The sequence below is a fragment of the Parus major genome, chromosome 12, assembly GCF_001522545.3.
Source record: "Parus major isolate Abel chromosome 12, Parus_major1.1, whole genome shotgun sequence".
In the NCBI taxonomy this organism is placed as follows: Eukaryota; Metazoa; Chordata; class Aves; order Passeriformes; family Paridae; genus Parus; species Parus major.
Window position 1 is genome coordinate 17,444,285 of NC_031781.1, and position 19,232 is coordinate 17,463,516.

The following is a 19,232-nucleotide window of genomic DNA, read 5'->3' on the forward strand; positions in this document are numbered from 1 at the left end:
TTCAGTCGTGAAGTTGTGGCTGTATGTAATGGAGCTCATTAGCAGATGATCCAGGCCTAGAAATCAAACCATGGTCTCTGAAATCTGGGCTTTCACCCCAAACATGCAGCTGGGTGTTCGTGCTCCCCAGGTGTAAGGGAGAATTCTGATCCACGAGGTTTCCAGGAAATGGGGAGATATTGGGTTAAAACCCCTTGAGGAGGGCCCTGCCCCACACCTTCTAGCACAAACACCAGTGAAGCAGGAAAGTGGCTCCAAGCAGCAGAACCTCTTTTCTTGAAATCCAGGAGCAGGAGTGACTTCCTCATGGGTGAGGGAGGCGCTGGGAGCAGTTCCTGGCTCTCACCTGGGCTTTCCTCAGGCTCCACCGTGGTGTCCATGCTCAGATGGCAGCACTCAGCCCTTTTCCATCCAAACCACCATTACCCACCACTCCTGAGTTCTGGCAGCACTCACCCAGCCAGGACAGATGGCCTCTGCCTCTGGCAGCTCCAAAACATCACAGAACTCTCATCTTTTGAAGAAAACCTTCCCCAAATGACTCTCATTTAAAGCCTTTCTCATTTCTTCCCAGCTAATTAAGTGCAAAGGGACAGCTCTGCTCCTCCCAGGTCAGGCACAAGTGGGTGTTTGATATCAAAACATTTATGGTTTGGTTTGGTTCCAGCACATCAGTGAGGAGAGATGATGAACTCGTTAGAATAAATACCGATAATTGTAATGAGCACCCCATTTTTGTCTGAGTTTACCAGAGCTGGCCAGGAAGAGGTGAATTCTTGAGAAGTACCTTGTGAAAAAATGTCTCTAATTTTTGACTGCAGTGGCCAGCCCCAATTCAGCTTGTGTTATCTCTCACAAATTCTATTAATAGGCTGCTGCCAGAATTGGTGTTTGCAGCTGAGGAGCTCAAAGAAGATGGAAACAAAGTTCTTGTCTTGCTTTCCAAGGTCTGCCTGCTCCAATCCAGTTGTTTCTGGCTGCCATTTCCCCTTCAATTGTCTGTGGTTTATCTGTGGTTTATTAACTTCATTCTCTTTTCCTCTTGTGCATCAAAATGTCTCCAAGAGATTCTTCTCCTCCAGGCTGGAAATGCTGGAAATTCTGGATCTTTTCCATTAGCTGCACCACAAACTGATTTCCAGCCTTGTCTCCCTTCTCTTACAGGAGTCATCAAATCCCTTTTCTCCTCCCCAGCTGAACTAAAAATGGCCATTTTTTTAACATGATTTTTTACAAGCGTGCCTACATGGTAGAAATGAGGAGTTCTGCCTTATCTTGTGTTATGTAAATATTTTTGTGCTTCCCAAACAAAGTTTTTCTTTCCCTTTGATCTGGCTTTCTTGTAGCCAGTTTAACCTCAGAAAGAGGCAGGAGATTCACAGAGATTGCCACTGGCATTAGGCTTGGGAAAAAAAAAAAGCTGGAGAGAGAAAAGAAAACTCCAAATTACTGCTGTAAACAGCTCATTTAAAAGTGGATGCTCACCAAAGGGAAAGGTTGTCTTTCAGTGTCCTTTTTAAGCAAATTTTCACTTAAAATAGCTGAGACCAATATAAAAATAGCATTTGCTTAGTGTGATATGAGATGAAAGTGGTGCTTTTCCAGCAGCCCAGGAGGTGGCTGTGCCCCAGACTTGTGCTGTGGGCAAGATCTCACAATTACTGGAGTTATTTTTATCCCCCTCCATACTTTTTTGTGCCTAAAGTTTTTGCTGATTGCTTTGGGCTGTGCTGGCAGGGGGGTGTAGCATTCTCAAAAGAAATTTTTATGACAACTTCAGACTCCTACAAGAAGAGGCTGATTCCAGTTTCACCGATTTCAGAACGTTATTTATTATTAGAGCTATTTCAGAGTTATCATATAGAGTTATATTTCCTAATTATAAAATTAGCACCAGTACTAGAGGGAGGAAAACCAGCACGTGCAGTCTGTAGATAAAAATGTTTAATTGCATTTATGAGTTGTTATACAGAGGATGTAACAGTAAAGATTTTGGCAATATTTTGGGTAGAATGACAGCAGAAGGTCTGGCTGAACTCCTGGTACTGTGCCAGTGGCCAAGACCACCAGAAATCATTTTTTTTCTCCAGATAAAAACCTAAAAAATGTAAAAATAAATGTATAAATGTATATATATATATATATATGTGTGTGTGTGTGTGTGTGTGTGTGTATATATATATATATAATGTATATACGTGGGATTTAGATAGGGCTTGCATATGTGCTTTATGTGTTTTCCTGGCTGTTTATCAGGTCTGCTGCTGGTACCTCCTTGAAGAAAAAGTGCATTTATTACAAAAACCAACCAGCTGAAGATGTTATTGAGGTCGTGGATGTGAAGGCAAGAGGAAGCACTGCCCTGGGAATGTCTGCCTCTGGAATCCCAGCCAGCAGGAAAACTTGGCAGAGCTTCGCTGTGCCTCAGCCCTCCCCTGGTTCAGCAGGGCTGATTGATCAGCCCAAGGCTGCTGAAATTGGGGTGAGGGATTCATTAGCCTGGGATCAGGCCCTCAGCACTGGATACACTGCTTGCTTGAAAATAGGTAATTAATGGTGCTTTATTTTTCACGTTTCCAAGGCAACGCAAACCCCCAAGACATTGTTTTCCAGACCATGAACTGATGCTTTTGGCTGCTGCAGAAGCTCCTCCATCTCGTCTGAAGCTGCTGAAAAGGTATCAAAGCCATATTTTTTGTCATTATAGTCTATTTACATCCTATATCCAAAAAGTAACGATGATCACATGCTGCTGCTGAAACGATCTGCTCTCACTGCACAACTCATTCAATCAGCAGAGAGCTCTGCTATTCAAATAGATAATTAGTGTTGTGACAAGGGTGACTGTAAATGCCTCAGTTTGGTGGCAATGTTAGGAAGTGTGACAAAAATTAAATTATTTGTCTGCCTTAAGCATGGCCCTCCTCGGATTGCTAATGAGGGGAATTCTTGTTAAACACACATCCTGTTCTGACTCCTTCACAGATCCTGGGAAAATGATTTATTCTTTGTATCATCAGGGGCAGGAAAGACAGGGCTTTCCCCTGTTTTCTCTGACTGTTTTTTGTGTTTTTACCTGATGTAACAGATCATTGCTTGTGTTCCAGAACAAAAGAGAGAGATCCCCTGGGGACAGCAATCCCTGTGGACACCTTTCCTGCCCATCCATCTCCCAGCTCCAGGAGGAACTGGCTTGGGGAGAGCCTCCAGTCCCAGGGGAGACTCCCAGCCCCTTCCCTGCAGGTGACAAAATCCACCTGCAGCTCTCCCTGGGGTTGCAGGGCTCACAGTTTGTCCCCACGAGTTGCTGGAAGTCCCTGCCTGACTTTGCAGGATCAGGACACTGCCAAGGCCCCGTGTCCCCGAGCAGGAGGATGCTGTGGAAGCAGTGAGTCCCTCTGGAGCTGCCCTTGGCTTTTGATCAAAGGAATCACTTTTATTGTGCATTTTCATTAATGGCCACATGCTCTGGAGCTGGGTTTTGAGCAGGGGCAGGCAAACCCTCCCTGTGTGCTGCTGGGGGAGCCCAGTCCTGCACCCCTGGCTCATAAAGGAGGAGGCAGCAAATCCCAGTCCCTCTCCTGCAGCCCTGCATCCCCAGGGGTGCGGGATTCGGGAGGATGAGGGCTGAGCAGGCAGCAAGGAGCTGGACTCCTTCAAAAGTTTCTCCTTCCTGATGGATAATTTTGGCTGTCCCACTGTCCTAGGAGGTGTTTGGAGTTTAAATTATCGTGGGCTGAATTAATGAACATCCTGAAGTTGCATCCTTTCACAGGCTCCTAACGGGATGCTTTTGATTCTTCCTTTTTCTGCCAGTGCCTTGATGTTCTCCCCTGCAAAGGGAATTAATCTCTGGGAGGGAACGAAGAGCACAGCACAAAGAGCAGGCATGGTCCAGACCTCACAGGACTAATTATGCTCTTAAAGGGTAAGAAAATAATCTTGGGTACATTGGGAAGAAAGTGTTCTCTGTAATGCTGCATGGGGTTAAAGGCATGTCTCCTATATTTGTGCATTTGGTAAAAAAAAAAAAAGAATAAAAAAAGGAGTTTCAGACACTTCTTGACCTCAAAAAGATCAGTGAGGAGTTCAAGAAAAGAAATTTAATTCCGAGCGAGTTTATCAAGTTTTCTTGACCCTTAAGGATGGAAAAAGCAAAGGAAGGATGCACATGAAGGTCCTGTGAAATTCTAATACTAAAACAATCTGTGAAGTCTGAAAACAGAGAGTTCAAACCTGAAGCAAACCAAGAGCAGGGTGTGAATTCCAAGGAGGGCAGTGCAACGTGGCAGCTCAGGCTCTGCAGCAGGGACACAGGGAAAGGTGGGTGCTTACCCAAACACCAGGCACACCTCTGGTGGACCTGAGGCAGGACAGAGCAGTGACAGCCACTGTCACCCAGAGGAAAGCAGGAGATGGAGCCCAGGTTGGGGTCAGGGAGCCCTCTGAGGCATCTCCCAGGGCCAGTCCCGTGCTCTGGCACCTGCAGAGAGCGGCAGGGCTGGCACAGAGGGGAAGCCCCAGGGGTGCCAAGGACGTGTCCAAGTCTGGAGACACTTCCAGGCCAAAGGCAGGACTTTAATGCACAGAGCTTGCTGAGTAGGAGTTCAGGCTGGAAAAAAGACATTCTGTCCTGTTTCCTAGGCTGCTCCCTCCTCCTCAGAGACCCAGCTGAGACCTGTGGGGTTCTCAGGAAATCCCTTTCTCAGAGGACAAGGCTGCTGTGCATCCCTGGCAGCTCCCAGTGCCTCTTTCCATCCATCAGCCCTGATAAAGCAGCAGCAAGGTGCACTCAGCTCTGTCTCTGCTGAACACATCCCTTTTTATTGCTTTGCAGGAGTTCACAGCATTAGCATAAACCAATCCAGGCGGTTGTTTCCCCTAAGAGAGCCGGGGCCTGTTTACAAACTCATTTTATTTTCACAATATTCCATTGTTATTTATTTCAGACAGAGCTGTCAGATGAATGCACTCCCTCATGCTGGACAGCTTGCTTTATTGCCTGTTATTAAGACATAACAGATAGAACCTGGCAGGCACTGCCCATGTCTGCCTGCCACCACTGAAAGGCAAATTAAGTCGAAAATGGAGATCTCCAATATTTCTCTGGCCTGAAGTGATATTAGTTTTTAACTCATTTTGTATTCATAGAGGATCCTGCATGTTTGTAACATATCCCACAGTAAACTGTTCAAAGGAAAGGTTGGGTTTCTAAAAAAAATTCTTACTCCAAGTACCCCTGAGAAATTCAGGCTTTAGAGCACAGCTCTGGTTTTGGATGGGGAATTGAAAAAAATGCACTTTCTTATGAGATTTAAAATATTAGTTGTGACAAGGTGCTGGTTATTTTTGGGAAGCCCAAGTCCAATGGAATGGCAGAACCATCTCCCCCACCACCTGCAGTTCTTGTTTAAGTAGTTCTATTCATATTATTATTATTATTATTATTATTATTATTATTATTATTATTATTATTATTATTATTATTATTATTATTATTATTTTGTTCCTTTTTTTTTTCCCTCACCCCAGAACTGAGTTGTTAATTTTGGATGGTCACAGGAGCTGCTCTGGAAATGCCTGCAAGAGGTAGGATTATCTCTTACTGCCCCTCCACCTTTTCCTCCTGCACTTTCCCAATGCCAGCTTGATATTTTATCAACTCCCTGGAGAACCAAGACACTTCTATTAATAATATTCATGCAAATAACCCTGAGCTGAATTAACATGGCATGAGGAAGAAAGAGAAATCAGTTTAAAGGAAGACTGAGGTGGACACTGGGGGAGGCAGAGTAAGGCAGGAGTATCCACCTACAACCACCTGAAAGGAAAAAAACTGATTTACTCAAAGGAAAACTTCTTCAGGCCTGTGTATGCACTTGTGATTTGTTGGGATCACTATTAACCCTTACTGCAGCATCTGGAGGCAGGTAGAATCCACACTTTAAAGACTTAAAATAAATAAAATAAATAAATAATTGTCCTGCGCCTGTGTTCCCAAGGAAAAGTTTTTAATACTGGAAAATCTCAGGTTTCATGGGAAGCTGCAGAGTGTAAGGAACAGGAAACTGCAGCAGCAAACAGCACCTGCAACTTAATGCTAAAGAGTGATACACTGAATAAATAATTATAGAAAATTAACTCTTCTGCAGTATATAATTACATTGGGGTTTTTTCCCATGTTAGGGAAGAGGGAACAGCCTGACTGGATAGATGGGAAATGAAACCAGGGAAATGGAGGTGGATTTTTGCCCATCTTGCTCCAAACCTGGAGGCAGAGTTCAGCAGCTTGAGCACAACATTTCTGGATGTATTAAACCCCCAATGTGTACAAGTCTGTAATAGGAACAAGCAACAACACTTAGAGGTATTCTATTATCCCTCAGTGTAATAAATATTTTATTAGAGCAATAGAAAAGAATGCATACAGATAACCATAGGATACACACACAACTGGAAGTTCAAGGATAAATTTCAACCTTTTCAATATGAAACAAGGTACTGGGTACATATCTCATGGAGATATAGAACTAGAAATCAAGTAAGAATACAATGCAAGCGCTGAAAAATGGGCAGTACAGGAACCTGGACTACAATTTTGTGGAACAAGAGTCACCCTTTGTTGCATGAAATATCACTATTTACTCACTAGGAACACCTGGATTTCCATGTCCCACCCACCCCCCTGTTTGCAAGTGTCTGAAAACAACACTGGTCAGCCACATGGAAAAGCAACTAATTTTTAACTCAATTCTAGCTCTCTATGTACAGTATATACAGCTCTTGCTTTCCTCAGCAGCACTTTGTCTCATCTGGAGCTCATCAGCTCATTTGCCAGCTGAATGCATATCAAGGTATTTTTTTCTACAGTGCTAACACAATTTTATTAATCCTGGTTCTCCCTTTGTAGCTCTGTGTGTTGTAATAGTATTATGAAATTAAAAAAAAAAACCAGTCTCTAGGAGGAGATGTTTCATGTCACGTGAACAGATGCTGGAACATTTTTTCATTTGTCATTGACATTGGTCATTTGCTGTGACCTCTCTAAAAGGTGGCTGATTTGACTGAAGCCACGACTCTAGAAGTCAAATGGACCAGGTTTGGTGTATCTTTAATTTACTGCCATGAAAGAAAGCACAGATTTCTCTACAACAGCAAGTCTGCAGTGTTGTTGTACAATATTTTTATATGCTAATATTGCCATGAACTTCCCAGACTCATGTGACAGTAGTGGGGTGCAGCTGAGAGCCAGAGCAGGTGGAACAGTTCAGAACTGGTTAAAGAGCAGCAGGAAGGAGAGGTCTGACTGTCAGTCTGAGTTCAGGGTGTTTGCAGTGCAGAGTGGCAGATAAATGAGTGAGAGAATTTGGGGCTGCAGGTCTGGGAGCACCACGGTACGGGAGGGGTGGCTGTCCCTCTCCATGGTGCCTCTGCCTTCCCCCAGTGCTGCCAACGGGGCACTTCAGCTCCTGAAACACGGGCAGGAGAGCAATCAAATCATCCTCAGGGTCTGGGAGTTTGGTTATGAATGAAGAACCTGTTTGGGAAAGGTGGAGAGATGAGGAGCTGGATTTCAGAATTTCCTGAAGGGTGGGTGTTTGAGAAGGTGCTCGAAACACAGCTGGGAGATCATTTCTCAGCAGTGGAGGCCCTGCCTTTACCCTGCTCCAGATGGGGTTTCTTTTGGGATTTCTTTCCATTTGGAGCAATTCCCACAAAGGGCAGCAGGAAAATGATCCAAACTCCTGGGTGATGGCACCTCCTTGGGAGCAGCCACCTGGTGCTTGTGGTGCCCTCTGGCTGGTAACAGCCACAGCTCTGATTTCATCTTCTCCACGTCAAATGTTATTTTAACAGTGCAGAACACACCCAGAACATTTCAGGGTTGCTGCCAAAACTGAGTTTCTCACTCTCCCTCCTAGCCCTGACCTCAGAGTGCCATCCCTCCCCCTCTCTCTTACACTGTATCTGAAGTATGTAACATGTAAACTCCTTTGGTTCAAGTATTAAGGCATTTTAGATTCCTTTTTAAAGGATTTGCTAAACTTTACATGGTATTTTTACTTCAACTTACAGTGAAATAGAAAGAATTTAAAAACACCTCAGGATAGAAGAAAAAACATGCATTAACCACTGCAGTTTTTTTTAAAAAAAAGCACTTTAGTAACCAATTATTTTTTCCCCCAGCAAATGCAAATATATCAGCACAACACGGAATTAAGGGTCAAGGAAAATATTGTTGCTAAGAAGATGGAGACACTGAAGGTCCTCGAGACTGATGGGCCAGAACCTCTTGCATCCATACCTGTGACAAAGGAAAAAATGAATCCAGGATTAAATAAAAACATGAAGCATGTGCTGTGCCACATCAGTACTCTTCCTAGATGCTAAGCAAAATTTACTGTCATTTTTTATTAGAAGCATTGGAGACCTACAAAAATACAGGAAGTGTTTAAAAATTACAGAGCTGTCTTGCAAAATGCTGTGGTCACAAATGGTTTTAGTGCTCTGGTTTAGCTGACAAGGAGGTGTCTGGTCAAAGGTTGGACTCAGGGATCTTGGAGGTCTTTTCCAACCTTAATGATTCTGGGAGTTGACTTCCAAGCTAGTAGTTTGTTATTTATTTAAAGGAGAAAAATAAAAAAAACTTAACCTTTTGGATACCAATTTACATGGTACTTTAGCAGTTCAGTAGGATGGAGTTTGCCATGCATCAGGGCACAAAGACTTTTCCTCTTTTCCTTTTTATTACCACACGACATCTAAGCATTAATTTTACTTTTTCCCCCCCACCTCCATCAACAAAGGCAGCAAAGAGAAGCTGGGACGAAGGAAAGTGGTTCAACCTACTGGCTAGTCTGGGAATGAGGATCTGCTCGCTGCTGCTGCCATCTCCCCCCTCCGTGGTTGCTCTGACCTCGATGAAATAATCGTCCTGGAGCCGCAGCCACAGCTCGGCCGTGGTGGTGTCCGTGGTCAGCACCTCCACCCTGCTCTGCCTGCTGGTCCTGTACAGAACCTGCAACACAGCACACCCTCAGCACCTCCCTGTCCCTCACAAACAGCTTTTGGGAGGGATGGGATGGAAGAAAAGAGCTGATTTTTGGTTAATATTCCAGGGTGGAATTACAGTTAAAGGAAGAAGGGAACATCAATCAAAGCCTTTTATTCCAGATTTAATTTAAAATGGCACAACGGATGATGATACATATTATATATTATTTTTATTATAATAATAGGAAATAATGGGAGGTGGGACACTGGAACAAGCTGTGAAAACGTACTTCTTTCCAATACAACTCAGTGGGTAATCAGATCTTCAGCCTAAATCTTTTATTCAGGAATATATTATGTTGGATCCAGCTGTACAGAGCTTATCAGGAGCATCCTCAACTATGCTTTATACACACACTTATATGACACATTTAAACACTTCTACATTTGTGTGCTGATCAGATTTAGAGCAGATGCAACAGTGTAATTTCTGTCAGGGAAATGAGCATGGCCCACAGCGAGTAAGAGGAGAAAAGGTTTAAAAATATCAGTTTAATATATGTGATAATATATAATAAATATAATAAATATACCTGGCCAACAATGGAAGCTACATCCATCAGGCTGAATCTTTTTTGGTTCCTTTCAAAGTTTGATCCATTTGGGTAAGTGTTACACATTTAAAAAAAGTGTTTAAGTGTTTAAATGTTCTAAGATCCAGGTGGCATCCCCCAAGAGCTGAGCAATGCCAGCTTGGGGAGGAAAAGGGATTAGGGGGCATTAGTGTGAGACACTGTTAGAATATGATTTAAAACCCCAAAAGAGACCCCAGTGAAATGGATTAGGGGTGGTTCTGTGCATCCTCTGAACACCAAACAGATGAGGAAACACCAGCTCTGGGCTGCTCCCAGCTCTGGCCCCACTGACCTTGTAGCCCGTGACCTCGGACTCGTTGTCCATGGCTCTGACCTCCTCCCAGCTCAGGATAACTCTGGAGTCTGTCACATTCCACACCACGTTTCCTGGAGGCTGGCTGGGAGCTTCAAACACACAACAAAAGCACAGCTTTAATTTAATTGGCACTGCTGATTGACTCACAAGCTCAGGTAATCGGCTGTCATTACATTTGGGGTGCAAAAGCAGCCCCAGTGCAGGCTCCTCTCTGTGCATGTCATGGTTCAGAGGCTAAATTTGAAAAACAGAAGGAAGGAGAAAGCCAGAATGGCACATGAATGTTGTTTCTGAAGTTGAAATATCTGTTTCTGGTCCTTCATTCAATACAGCCAGAGAGAAGCACATGCCTTAGGACATGGGTGATTAATTAGAACAAACTCTAATGATGGTAACACACAATTTCTACTTTTAGTACAGCACCAAGAACAAGAAAATTCTTCACAATAGATTGCCAGACAAATTTAGTCTCACTGAATATTCAAATTTACCCACTACTGTTGATTTACTTTAAGATGTTTCTTACAGAAAATATTTGAAGGTTTGTTTTTTTTCCCTGTTGGTTCTTCCAACTTGAGTTGTGGTTCTGAACTGAGCCTGTGCCAGAAGTGGGCTTTGGCCAAGGAAATCTGCTGTGATTTTTCGTTCATTAGCAACCCAAGCCTGCAACTTGCAAAGCAGCTGCACGCTCTGGGCTCTGCCCCTTCGTGTGCCTTGGAGCTGCCAAGCTTTCAGGGAAGCACAAACCTCTTCAAATACCTCAGGTTGGCTTCCCAGAAAATGGGTCCTGCAGTGACACAAATCAATGATTAAAATCTTTTCTAAATCTGTTAAGGCAAACAATTTACTGTTGCTGTCACCTAGTGGAGGCAACTGCTGAGCTGTGCTTTGAGGCTGGAGGTTCCAGCTCTCAGCACAGAGAGTGGTTTGGAACACCTGTATCCATGTGCTTAAGGGTTTTTTTCCTCTTGTTTTTTCCCTCCTGTCTTCAATTCTTTCACACAGAAAGTTCCCTGCCTTCTTTCCATAAGCAGTCAGATCAAAACCTACCTGATTATACTCAAAAAACAGAAAAAAACCTGTGAGATTTAAAAAAATTGTTCTAAAGTCAACCAACCACCCACAGCTATTTTTTTTTCCCCCACTATTTGTCTTGTTCTATGTACTGAGGAAGATTTAACCTGATGTTCTAATAATAACCACTTCTTGTAAATGAAAGAGGAGATTGTTTCACTCCTGAGGATGAAGTGTTACAGCATGTATGAATCGTCTTCACACTGAGATACTACAGCTGAATTTCAAAGGAAATGAGTCATCCTTGAAATCCACAACAAAATATTAAGATGACATGTGGAAAAAAATGAAGAGTAATTATCCATAAAAGCTGTAAGCCTCTGTCTGTGGGATTCAGAAGGCTCCACTTGCTGCAGACACCAAAATCTCCAGCAATCCTCAGTGCTCAGAACTTCATTTGTGGCAGGTCCTGATCCATGGAGTCACAGCAGGACATGTCCAAGGAGCTGCAGGGATTTCTGAGCTCTCAGACAGGAGCATTTCTCAGAATTACCAGCTGATGGACAGAACATTGGGTTTTATTTTAAGACTTTCCAAGTATGAAATAATTGTAACAACTTAGGCAAGTCTTCCCCACCCACCTGGCATTTTAAATAGCAATATTCAAACCTCCACTTATTCTGGGCTGTAAACATGCAGATTTCAAGTTTAAAAGCAAAGATATTTTCACTGTCAAAGGCTCAATTTCAATTTTGAAATACAGAACTGAACTATTTGTATTTCTTGATATGGCAAGAGTCTCTGAGCTGTACCTGGCAGGTCCTGTGGGGGAATGCAAATCCTACACTGTGAAAACCACACCAATCACAAATATTCAAATTAAATTACAAATTGGGATTGATTAAAAATCACACATTTGAATGAAAAATCAGTTTTCACTGCAGCAGCACAGAGGATTATTTCTCTTAGCAATTCAACTGATTTATTAAAATTTTCAGATTGACATTACATGGTTTTGCTTGCCTTATTCACCAGAAAGATCCGTGGACATAATGCAATTAATTTTCCTTTCTAATTATTCCAAATAGCAGCAACTTTCCCAAGGGCCTGATCCAGGTCCTGCTCACACCAGTGAGATCAGGGGCTTGTCCAGCTCTCAGTCACACAGCCCAAAAGTGGGGGAAACACTAAAAAAGTCCTAAAAATCCCTGAGCTGACCAGCCTGGCAGCACCTCGAGTGAGCAGCCACAAAGATGATTAATTGGAAAAAATTCCTTTTCCCATGTCCAGGCTGCAGGCAGTGAGTCACTTCAGATCAGCCAGTTCATGGTAATTGTGCATATAATATATTTATACTCTGGCAAATCTGAGTTGGTTTAGTCCTCAGTGATGGACTGACACTCATTTTTGCATAGAATAATTTCTGATAAACTCGCTTATTCCCTAATATTAATGCTCCAACTCCGTCTGCTCATTAATGACTATTGCAGGGCATTTGACCCTTCAGACAGATTTAATTGTATGTTCTTGTGCCTCTGACAGAAACACTTCAAGACTGATGACCCTGATTGGGAGCTGTATTACAACGGAGGAGCACACTAAAAATATTTCCACTTGTAGAAAAATTAGTGCAGCCTTTGACAATCTGTTCTCCAGCTTAATTTCGCCTTTGCAGCAGCAGAGTGGCCTCTTGTGCAATTTGTTCAAGGGGAAACAGTGGACATGAAGGATTGTTTTGCATGAACTCCATGAGGTTCATTGCATTTCAAAAGCCATGCCCTAGAGAACTTATAAATATGTTATAGAACACTGAAAAATTCAACAAGTCTCTTTTTTTCTTTTTTTCCTCCTTCTAAATAACAGATTTTTTTTTTTTTTCCTTCCCTTTCAATTTCTTCCAGTCATTAGCAGCATAATAAAGGTTCTGTGCAGGAATTACAGATCTTCCTTGGGCTCCCCTGCAATGGTTTTTACTCACCCTGCTGAAGAGGAGTGTGGAAGCTCTGTGCTGGATTCCTGGGACTGCACGGAAACTGAGCTCACCCCTACTGCAATTCCCAGGAATCCTGGAGGAAATCACAGTTTTCCCTCCCCTCCAAGTATTTGTGCCTCTCCCCACGTTGAACTGAGGTACTCACGTGGCTTTTTGGTGGTGGCATTGACAGTGGCACTGAAGGGCCCTGCTCCAGCGCTGTTGTAGGCACGGACAGCTGTGTAATAAGCCAAGTTGCTCCTCAACCCCGTGATTTTTATTGATGTTTCATTCCCTGCTGCTTTTACTCTGTTTGAAGATTCTTCTTTTTGCCCATTATTCCAGTACCTAACCTAGGAGATAAAAACCAAACCCATTTAAATCCTGTATGGAATGGGCTGTTCACCCACAGCGTTGTACTTGATTCTTTCAACTGGATTTTTTTTTCTTTTTTTCCTGCAGCTGAAAAAGGTAGAAATACTGTTAAGTTTCAGAAATATGTTTACTGTGCAAAACTAAAATATTCTTATCCATCTGCTTCTCACGCTTGCTGCTCTTTTCGGTGTGACTGCAGGAAAAAGGCAATTGAAATATTAGATCTTGCTTGAACAGAAGAATGACAAGAGGAAAACCATTACTTCATTAAGAAGGAAACAAGCTCAGAAAAATGTACCTTATAAACAAGTTTCTTTGAAAGTAAATGTAATTCTGAAATAAATGTTAGCTTGGAGTTATGTCAGACACGTGACTATCTATCAGCACAAGAAGCAAAACACAACTTCATTCTGTGGGGTTTTTTTTAAATAAAGATAGAAAAAATTATCCTCCTTCTGCTGCAGGAAGAGCAAGATTTGGGGTGAATCTGTTGTGGTTGTGCTGCACAACCCTTCTGCCCCACAGCCCTTTACAAAGAGGAGTGGATTTTATTTGATGAAGAGGGTTGATTCATTGCAATATTTTAATTTCCACAGACTCACCTCATAGCCCAGCAGCCTCCCATTGCTCAGCTTCCAGGGAATGGCTGTCCAGGACACCAGGATGGCCGAGGAGGACAGGCTGGTGGCTGACACTCCCGAGGGGGCCGTGCTGGGCTCTGAAATCAGCAAGGGAGAGGTGACTGTGGGAACAAACCTGTCCTTGTCCTGTCCTTGTCCTGTCCTTGTCCTGTCCTTGTCCTGTCCTTGTCCCAGCCCAGCCCACTCCCACGAGCTGCTGCTGGCTCTCCTGGAGGAGCAGCTGAGGGGAGGGCTCGGGGCAGCCCCAGGTTGTGGCTGTACCTTCCTCGGCGGAGAACACGGTGGTGACTGCACTGAAGGGCCCCTCTCCTTTGTTGTTGTAGACCCCGACCTTGACCTCGTAGGGCGAGAAGGGCAGGATGCTCTCGTTCCTGAAGACGTATCTGGGGGTGTCAGGAGAGGTCACCACGGTCTGGATCCACGTCGTGGTGCCCGAGGGGCGGAAGGCAACCACGTATCCAAATCCTTCCCCGTTCTGCAGCTCCTCAGGGACGGGCTGGGGCAGAACAACACGGGTCTGTCAGGCCACTGGGGGTGCTGGGCAGGAAAAAACTCATGGACATGATGCAGGTGCTTGGCATCAAACCCTCAGCCAATTAACTCTGGTACAGCACAGCAAAAACCTCTTCTAAGGTTTGCACTTGAAGAAGAGAACAACTTTCAGGTATAATCTCTGGATTTCACTAAGTATTCTGCCTCAAGACACTCTTCAGTAAATACAACTTTGCTTTCATCAATCCACAGCTCGTAAAAAATTAATAATTGCTTGGTCAGCTATTAAGAGAATCCAATACCACCTTCATATAGTGGCCTAAACCTTCTTCTGATGTGATTATGGTTAGATAATCACACAGAGCAGTCAATGCTAGGAACAGAATACTAACAGCTCTTTAAGTCATTAAAAAAGGGATACATACTATAAATTGTATGGGTTAGCATGGGCATCCAGATTTAATGGTGGGAGGGCAAGAACTGCAAATCTGCACTGCAAAGCCAAATTCTGTGGCTTAACCATCCCCCCCTGCCCTCCTGCCTCCTTTTTAGCATTAACATTTGGTTTGAGAACTGAAGCAATCCCAGCCAAACTAAATTCCCTGGGCATTTCCATCCAGCACAGGGACACTGAGGGTGAAAGAAGCAAGGCCAGTGTGCAGGGCTCACATCACACTTGGCACCGAGCACGTGCACATCCCAGAGGAGAAGCTGCTGCAGCCAGGGAAATTCAGAGAGAGCAGAAAGGAAAGAAAGAAAGAAAGAAAGAAGCTCTGTGAAGAAAACTTCTCCCCAGCAAACTTACATCCCACGTTATGACCAGCTCAGATCTGCTGCCTCCTCCCCCACTGACCTCAGAGGGGGGAATTTCAGGAACTGTGGAAAGGAAAAGCAGAGATGTCTGCACAGAGCAGAGACAAGAGAACACACCACCTCACCCTCTGAGTTTAACCCATGTTCATACTCCTTTTGCAATCAGGGTAAATGTCCTTGGGTAGGAGGGGCAGTACTGGCAAGCCCCAGCCCTGACCCACATTCACCCTTCCCTGGGCCAGGCTGGGGTTTCTCTGAGCACCTGGAGAACCTCAGCAGCTCACAGATTACACCACGTCTTTAGGAACTTCTAAATTCACCATGGCTGTGTTTAGGAAGTTCTAAAAACTGGAGACAAGCTTCATTTTTCTACAGTTAACTCAGAGAATGGCCTGGGTTGGAAGAGACCCCAAAAGATCATCTTGTGCCAGGACACCTTCCAGTATTCATGTTGCTCAGAATTCCATGTCCTTGAACACTTCCAGGGATGTCATGCACATAAATTGGGAAGTGGCCTCATTCCAGGTGAACTGGGGTTATAACTGATGGGTTCTTCTGAGCCACCTGCTTGTTACATGGAAGGGTTTCACTGATCAAACACCAGGAACACAAAACCCCTGTCAAAATTAACCTCTTTCCATCCATTAATACCTTCAGACTCTGCCTGAACTGGCAGACTTTGGCACAGTAAATGCAGCTTAAATGGATTTACATGTCATGCTTCTGTGATGTTCAGCAATGCAACACAAACTGTCCCACAACTAAATGGAAAAATGTGAACAAACCTGTTACAGGCTTTTATTTCCAATGGCAATCCCAAGCTTGTTTGCAAAGAGCCAAAGATATGAACACTCCTTTTCTTTGTTAATATTCAAGATTCTTGAATTAAAAACAAATAGAAGGACCCACTAACCTGCCTCTTCAGTTCTTACTTTTTCTGAGGGCAAACTAGGCTCTCCACCTCCTATTTTGTTACTGGCAACTACACGAAATTCATATTCAACCCAAGGATTTAAATCCACTACTGTGCTTGTGAAGGTTTTCCCGTCGATCACATCCGGAACTGGGAAAGAGAAAGGGAAAAGGAAACTCAGGAACAGGGAGCCAGAGAGGTTCCCACAGAGCCTGGGCTGGGAATTGTGCTCACCTGTGGTGGCTCTCTGCCAGCCCACGGAGAAGGGAGTCCTGGCCTGGATGGTGTAGGTGGTCACAGGGCTGTGGTTGTCCGTGCCCTCCTGCCAGGAGATCTGGGCAGTGGTGTCCGTGATCTCGTCCACCTTCACGTGCTCGGGGGGCCCTGGAGAGCCTGCAATGGGATGGGAAAGCAGGCAGAGATTGGGGAAGCAGCCTGGGAATCACTCCCAGCAGGATGGATTCCCATGTTTTCTTCCCTGGGGAGGAGGAAAACGATTCAGAATGGAATAAGAACACTTGGAATTATGGTTTTCCATTCACTAAACTCTGATAATTTCAACCTGAAATACTCTCAAGGGCAGAACAGATGACTGGGTTTTGTTTTTTTCACAAGAACCTTTGTTCAGCACATCCCTCTGTCTTTCCAATGTCTCTTCCTTCAGTCCTAAAGGTTCTCTTTAATCTACAGATACATCTCTGTAGTCTGGAAATTTTTTACCTACAACTTCTTTACTGTACAATGCACTGGAACAACTTTTCAGCACATCTGACCAGCACCCCAAGCTGCAATTCAGTCAGACATACTGTCTTCAGGAAATATCCTCACTCTGGGCATTTCCTGGCCAAAATGCTGGGTTTTGTTTCACCTGCACCAGCAAAGGGGGTTGAAATGAATAACAGTGCATTAACAAAGAGAAAATATCTGAAATATTTTAAAATACATTGAATAAGTGCTGATCACATAATGTGCTTTTCTAGATCAAAGCTTTTACTTTGCAATAAATGTAGCTGTAACATCAGCAAAGAAAGGCACAATTCTGGCTCAACTGTGAGGATTCCAACTCGGAATGAAAAAGAATAATCCTGCATTGTAGGCTTTAAACCCTAGGACAAAGCCTCTCCTGGGCTCTGGCAGAATTTCACAGGAAGGATTCTGGAGTTCCCAACACTTCAGTCTGCAGAGGCAGCAACTCCAACTGCATCAGAGCTGCCACTGAGTTCCCTCCTGGCAGTGACCTGAAGGACTGGCACTGAAAAAAGATCTGAAGTCACTATTACAACCCCCAGCTCCCAATTTCTCTGGGAAAAATCAGGCTTCACCCAAAACCTGAGATGTAATTCTCCCTAGCTGCAGGTCAGAATGACATAATTCAACTCACAGCCATTCATCACCCCATTCAAGCCATGGATTTGTTCTGTAACCTCCAACATCAATTGTTTCTACAGCCTACAATCTAAAAAAAGGTGGAAGATGTGATCCTGGGGCTGGGCTGGGCTGTACCTCTCACGATGAGGTCGGCAGCAGAGGCCACACTGTCCACCTCTGTCTTCACCATGCACACGTACTTCCCACTGTGCTTCAGCTGGATGTTCCTGATCATCAGATCCCCTGAGGCACTCTGGGGGAACACAGAACATTCATTAATGCCAATAACCCCTCCCTTCTGTGTTTTCTTTGTCCCCGATGTTTTCTTTGCAAAAGGAAAAGAAATCCACCAAAAAAGTGAAGTTGCTGAACAGCTCAGGACAGCAAATTACTGCCCATCAGCAGCTCCACTCTTATTTGGGAGCATTTTCCCAAAAAAACATGAGGTGATGTCCCTTTTTTGGGAGAAATGAGCTCCAGCATGGGGAGCTCATACTGGGGAACCCCAGTAACCTCAGTGCCCTGTGGCCATTTGTCTCAAAGCCCTAAAAAGAGAAAAATGTGTTTTCTGTGGCCATCACCAATGTGATTTCCAGACAGAATTCATGGAGTTTTTATCTAGAACTTGTAAGCCAAGTCATGACAGATTTTTAAGGAGAGTTCAGATGTGTAAAAGACAAAAGTTGAATTCTGTCCATTCTCCAGGTGACTGTGAGCACTTTGGTTTAAAGGCTGCAAGTTCTAGGCTAAATTTCCCATTTTACAAGCCCAACTTCTATTCTTTGCTATTCACTGGGTATTTAATCTTTAGTTTTTTTTCCCCCATTGTTCTCTCTCAGATCACAGAATGTGGTTATTTCCTGGATCATGGGAAACAGAAATAATACTTGAATGAAACTGTAACTCCCTATCACATTAGGGCTCTCTCTGTACTGTTTGTTTTCTACACCACTGAACAGAGAACTTGATATTAAACCTTTGCTAGACAGTGTCCCTTAAAGAAAAAAATCTCCTCTTTGTGTGTAAACTGAATTACTGCCTTAACTCAGTTCCAGCTGAATTTTCCTGGTGGAAAACACTTCATATTTTAATTTTTAAATAGAAATTTTTAATTTTTTGAATTTTTATATTTTAATTTTCTGGAGAAGCAGCATTTTCTTCAAGGAAAGAACCCTCATTTGTGGATATTTTCAGCTACTCTGGCCACCAATTCATGGGCAAACAGTAGTTTGGGAGAAAGGCAAAGACATGACTCTGAAGTTTATTTTAGTCTTGGAAAAAACATGAACCTTTCAAAACATTTGGTTATTTTTCTTTGTTTCAGCATTACAATGTCTCAATTCTTTATTCAACACAAGCTGAAGCCAATTCTGCCTGATTCCCTTCCATGTGTGTGCCTGGTCTTCTGTGAAAGCACAGATGGAAGTTGTTTGCAGGACAATTCAGTGCTGATTGCTTACAATAAATTAAAAGTTGAGTCAAAAGCAATCTAGAATCCATCTCCTTGATTGGGAGTGGATATTCAGGGAAAGCCCAACACCAGCAGAGAATGCAAGTGAATCACGTCCTACACAAAGTGATTTCAGCAAACTCAATTTGAGACATCTCAACAAAGGGGAGGGGGCGTCAAAGAGAAGAGTTTGACTTGAAATTAACCCCAGCAAAATGTTAATGCTGCATTTCAGTCATTTGTGGGGGT

General features: G+C 43.6%; 1 protein-coding gene and 1 long non-coding RNA gene across 2 annotated transcripts in view; one reads left to right on the forward strand and one right to left on the reverse strand.

Moving 5' to 3' along the window:
* Positions 1–2,243: 2,243 nt before the first annotated feature.
* Positions 2,244–9,602, forward strand: LOC117245056. Its single transcript, XR_004499218.1, has 5 exons — positions 2,244–2,482; positions 2,582–2,677; positions 3,817–3,928; positions 5,533–5,589; positions 8,808–9,602. It is a non-coding gene; the product is annotated as an uncharacterized LOC117245056 (long non-coding RNA).
* LOC107210404 (contactin-3) overlaps positions 6,369–19,232 on the reverse strand; it is a 92,850-nt gene continuing 79,986 nt past the window's right edge. Inside the window, exons 12-21 of the mRNA XM_015641192.1 lie at positions 17,669–17,786; positions 16,400–16,558; positions 16,166–16,315; positions 15,245–15,315; positions 14,209–14,443; positions 13,909–14,024; positions 13,098–13,284; positions 9,922–10,034; positions 8,851–9,019; positions 6,369–8,305 (exon numbers count right to left, since the gene is read on the reverse strand). Coding sequence (XP_015496678.1) covers positions 8,202–8,305; positions 8,851–9,019; positions 9,922–10,034; positions 13,098–13,284; positions 13,909–14,024; positions 14,209–14,443; positions 15,245–15,315; positions 16,166–16,315; positions 16,400–16,558; positions 17,669–17,786 — 1,422 coding nt within the window. The 3' untranslated portion in view covers positions 6,369–8,201. The remainder of the gene's footprint in view (positions 8,306–8,850; positions 9,020–9,921; positions 10,035–13,097; positions 13,285–13,908; positions 14,025–14,208; positions 14,444–15,244; positions 15,316–16,165; positions 16,316–16,399; positions 16,559–17,668; positions 17,787–19,232) is intronic.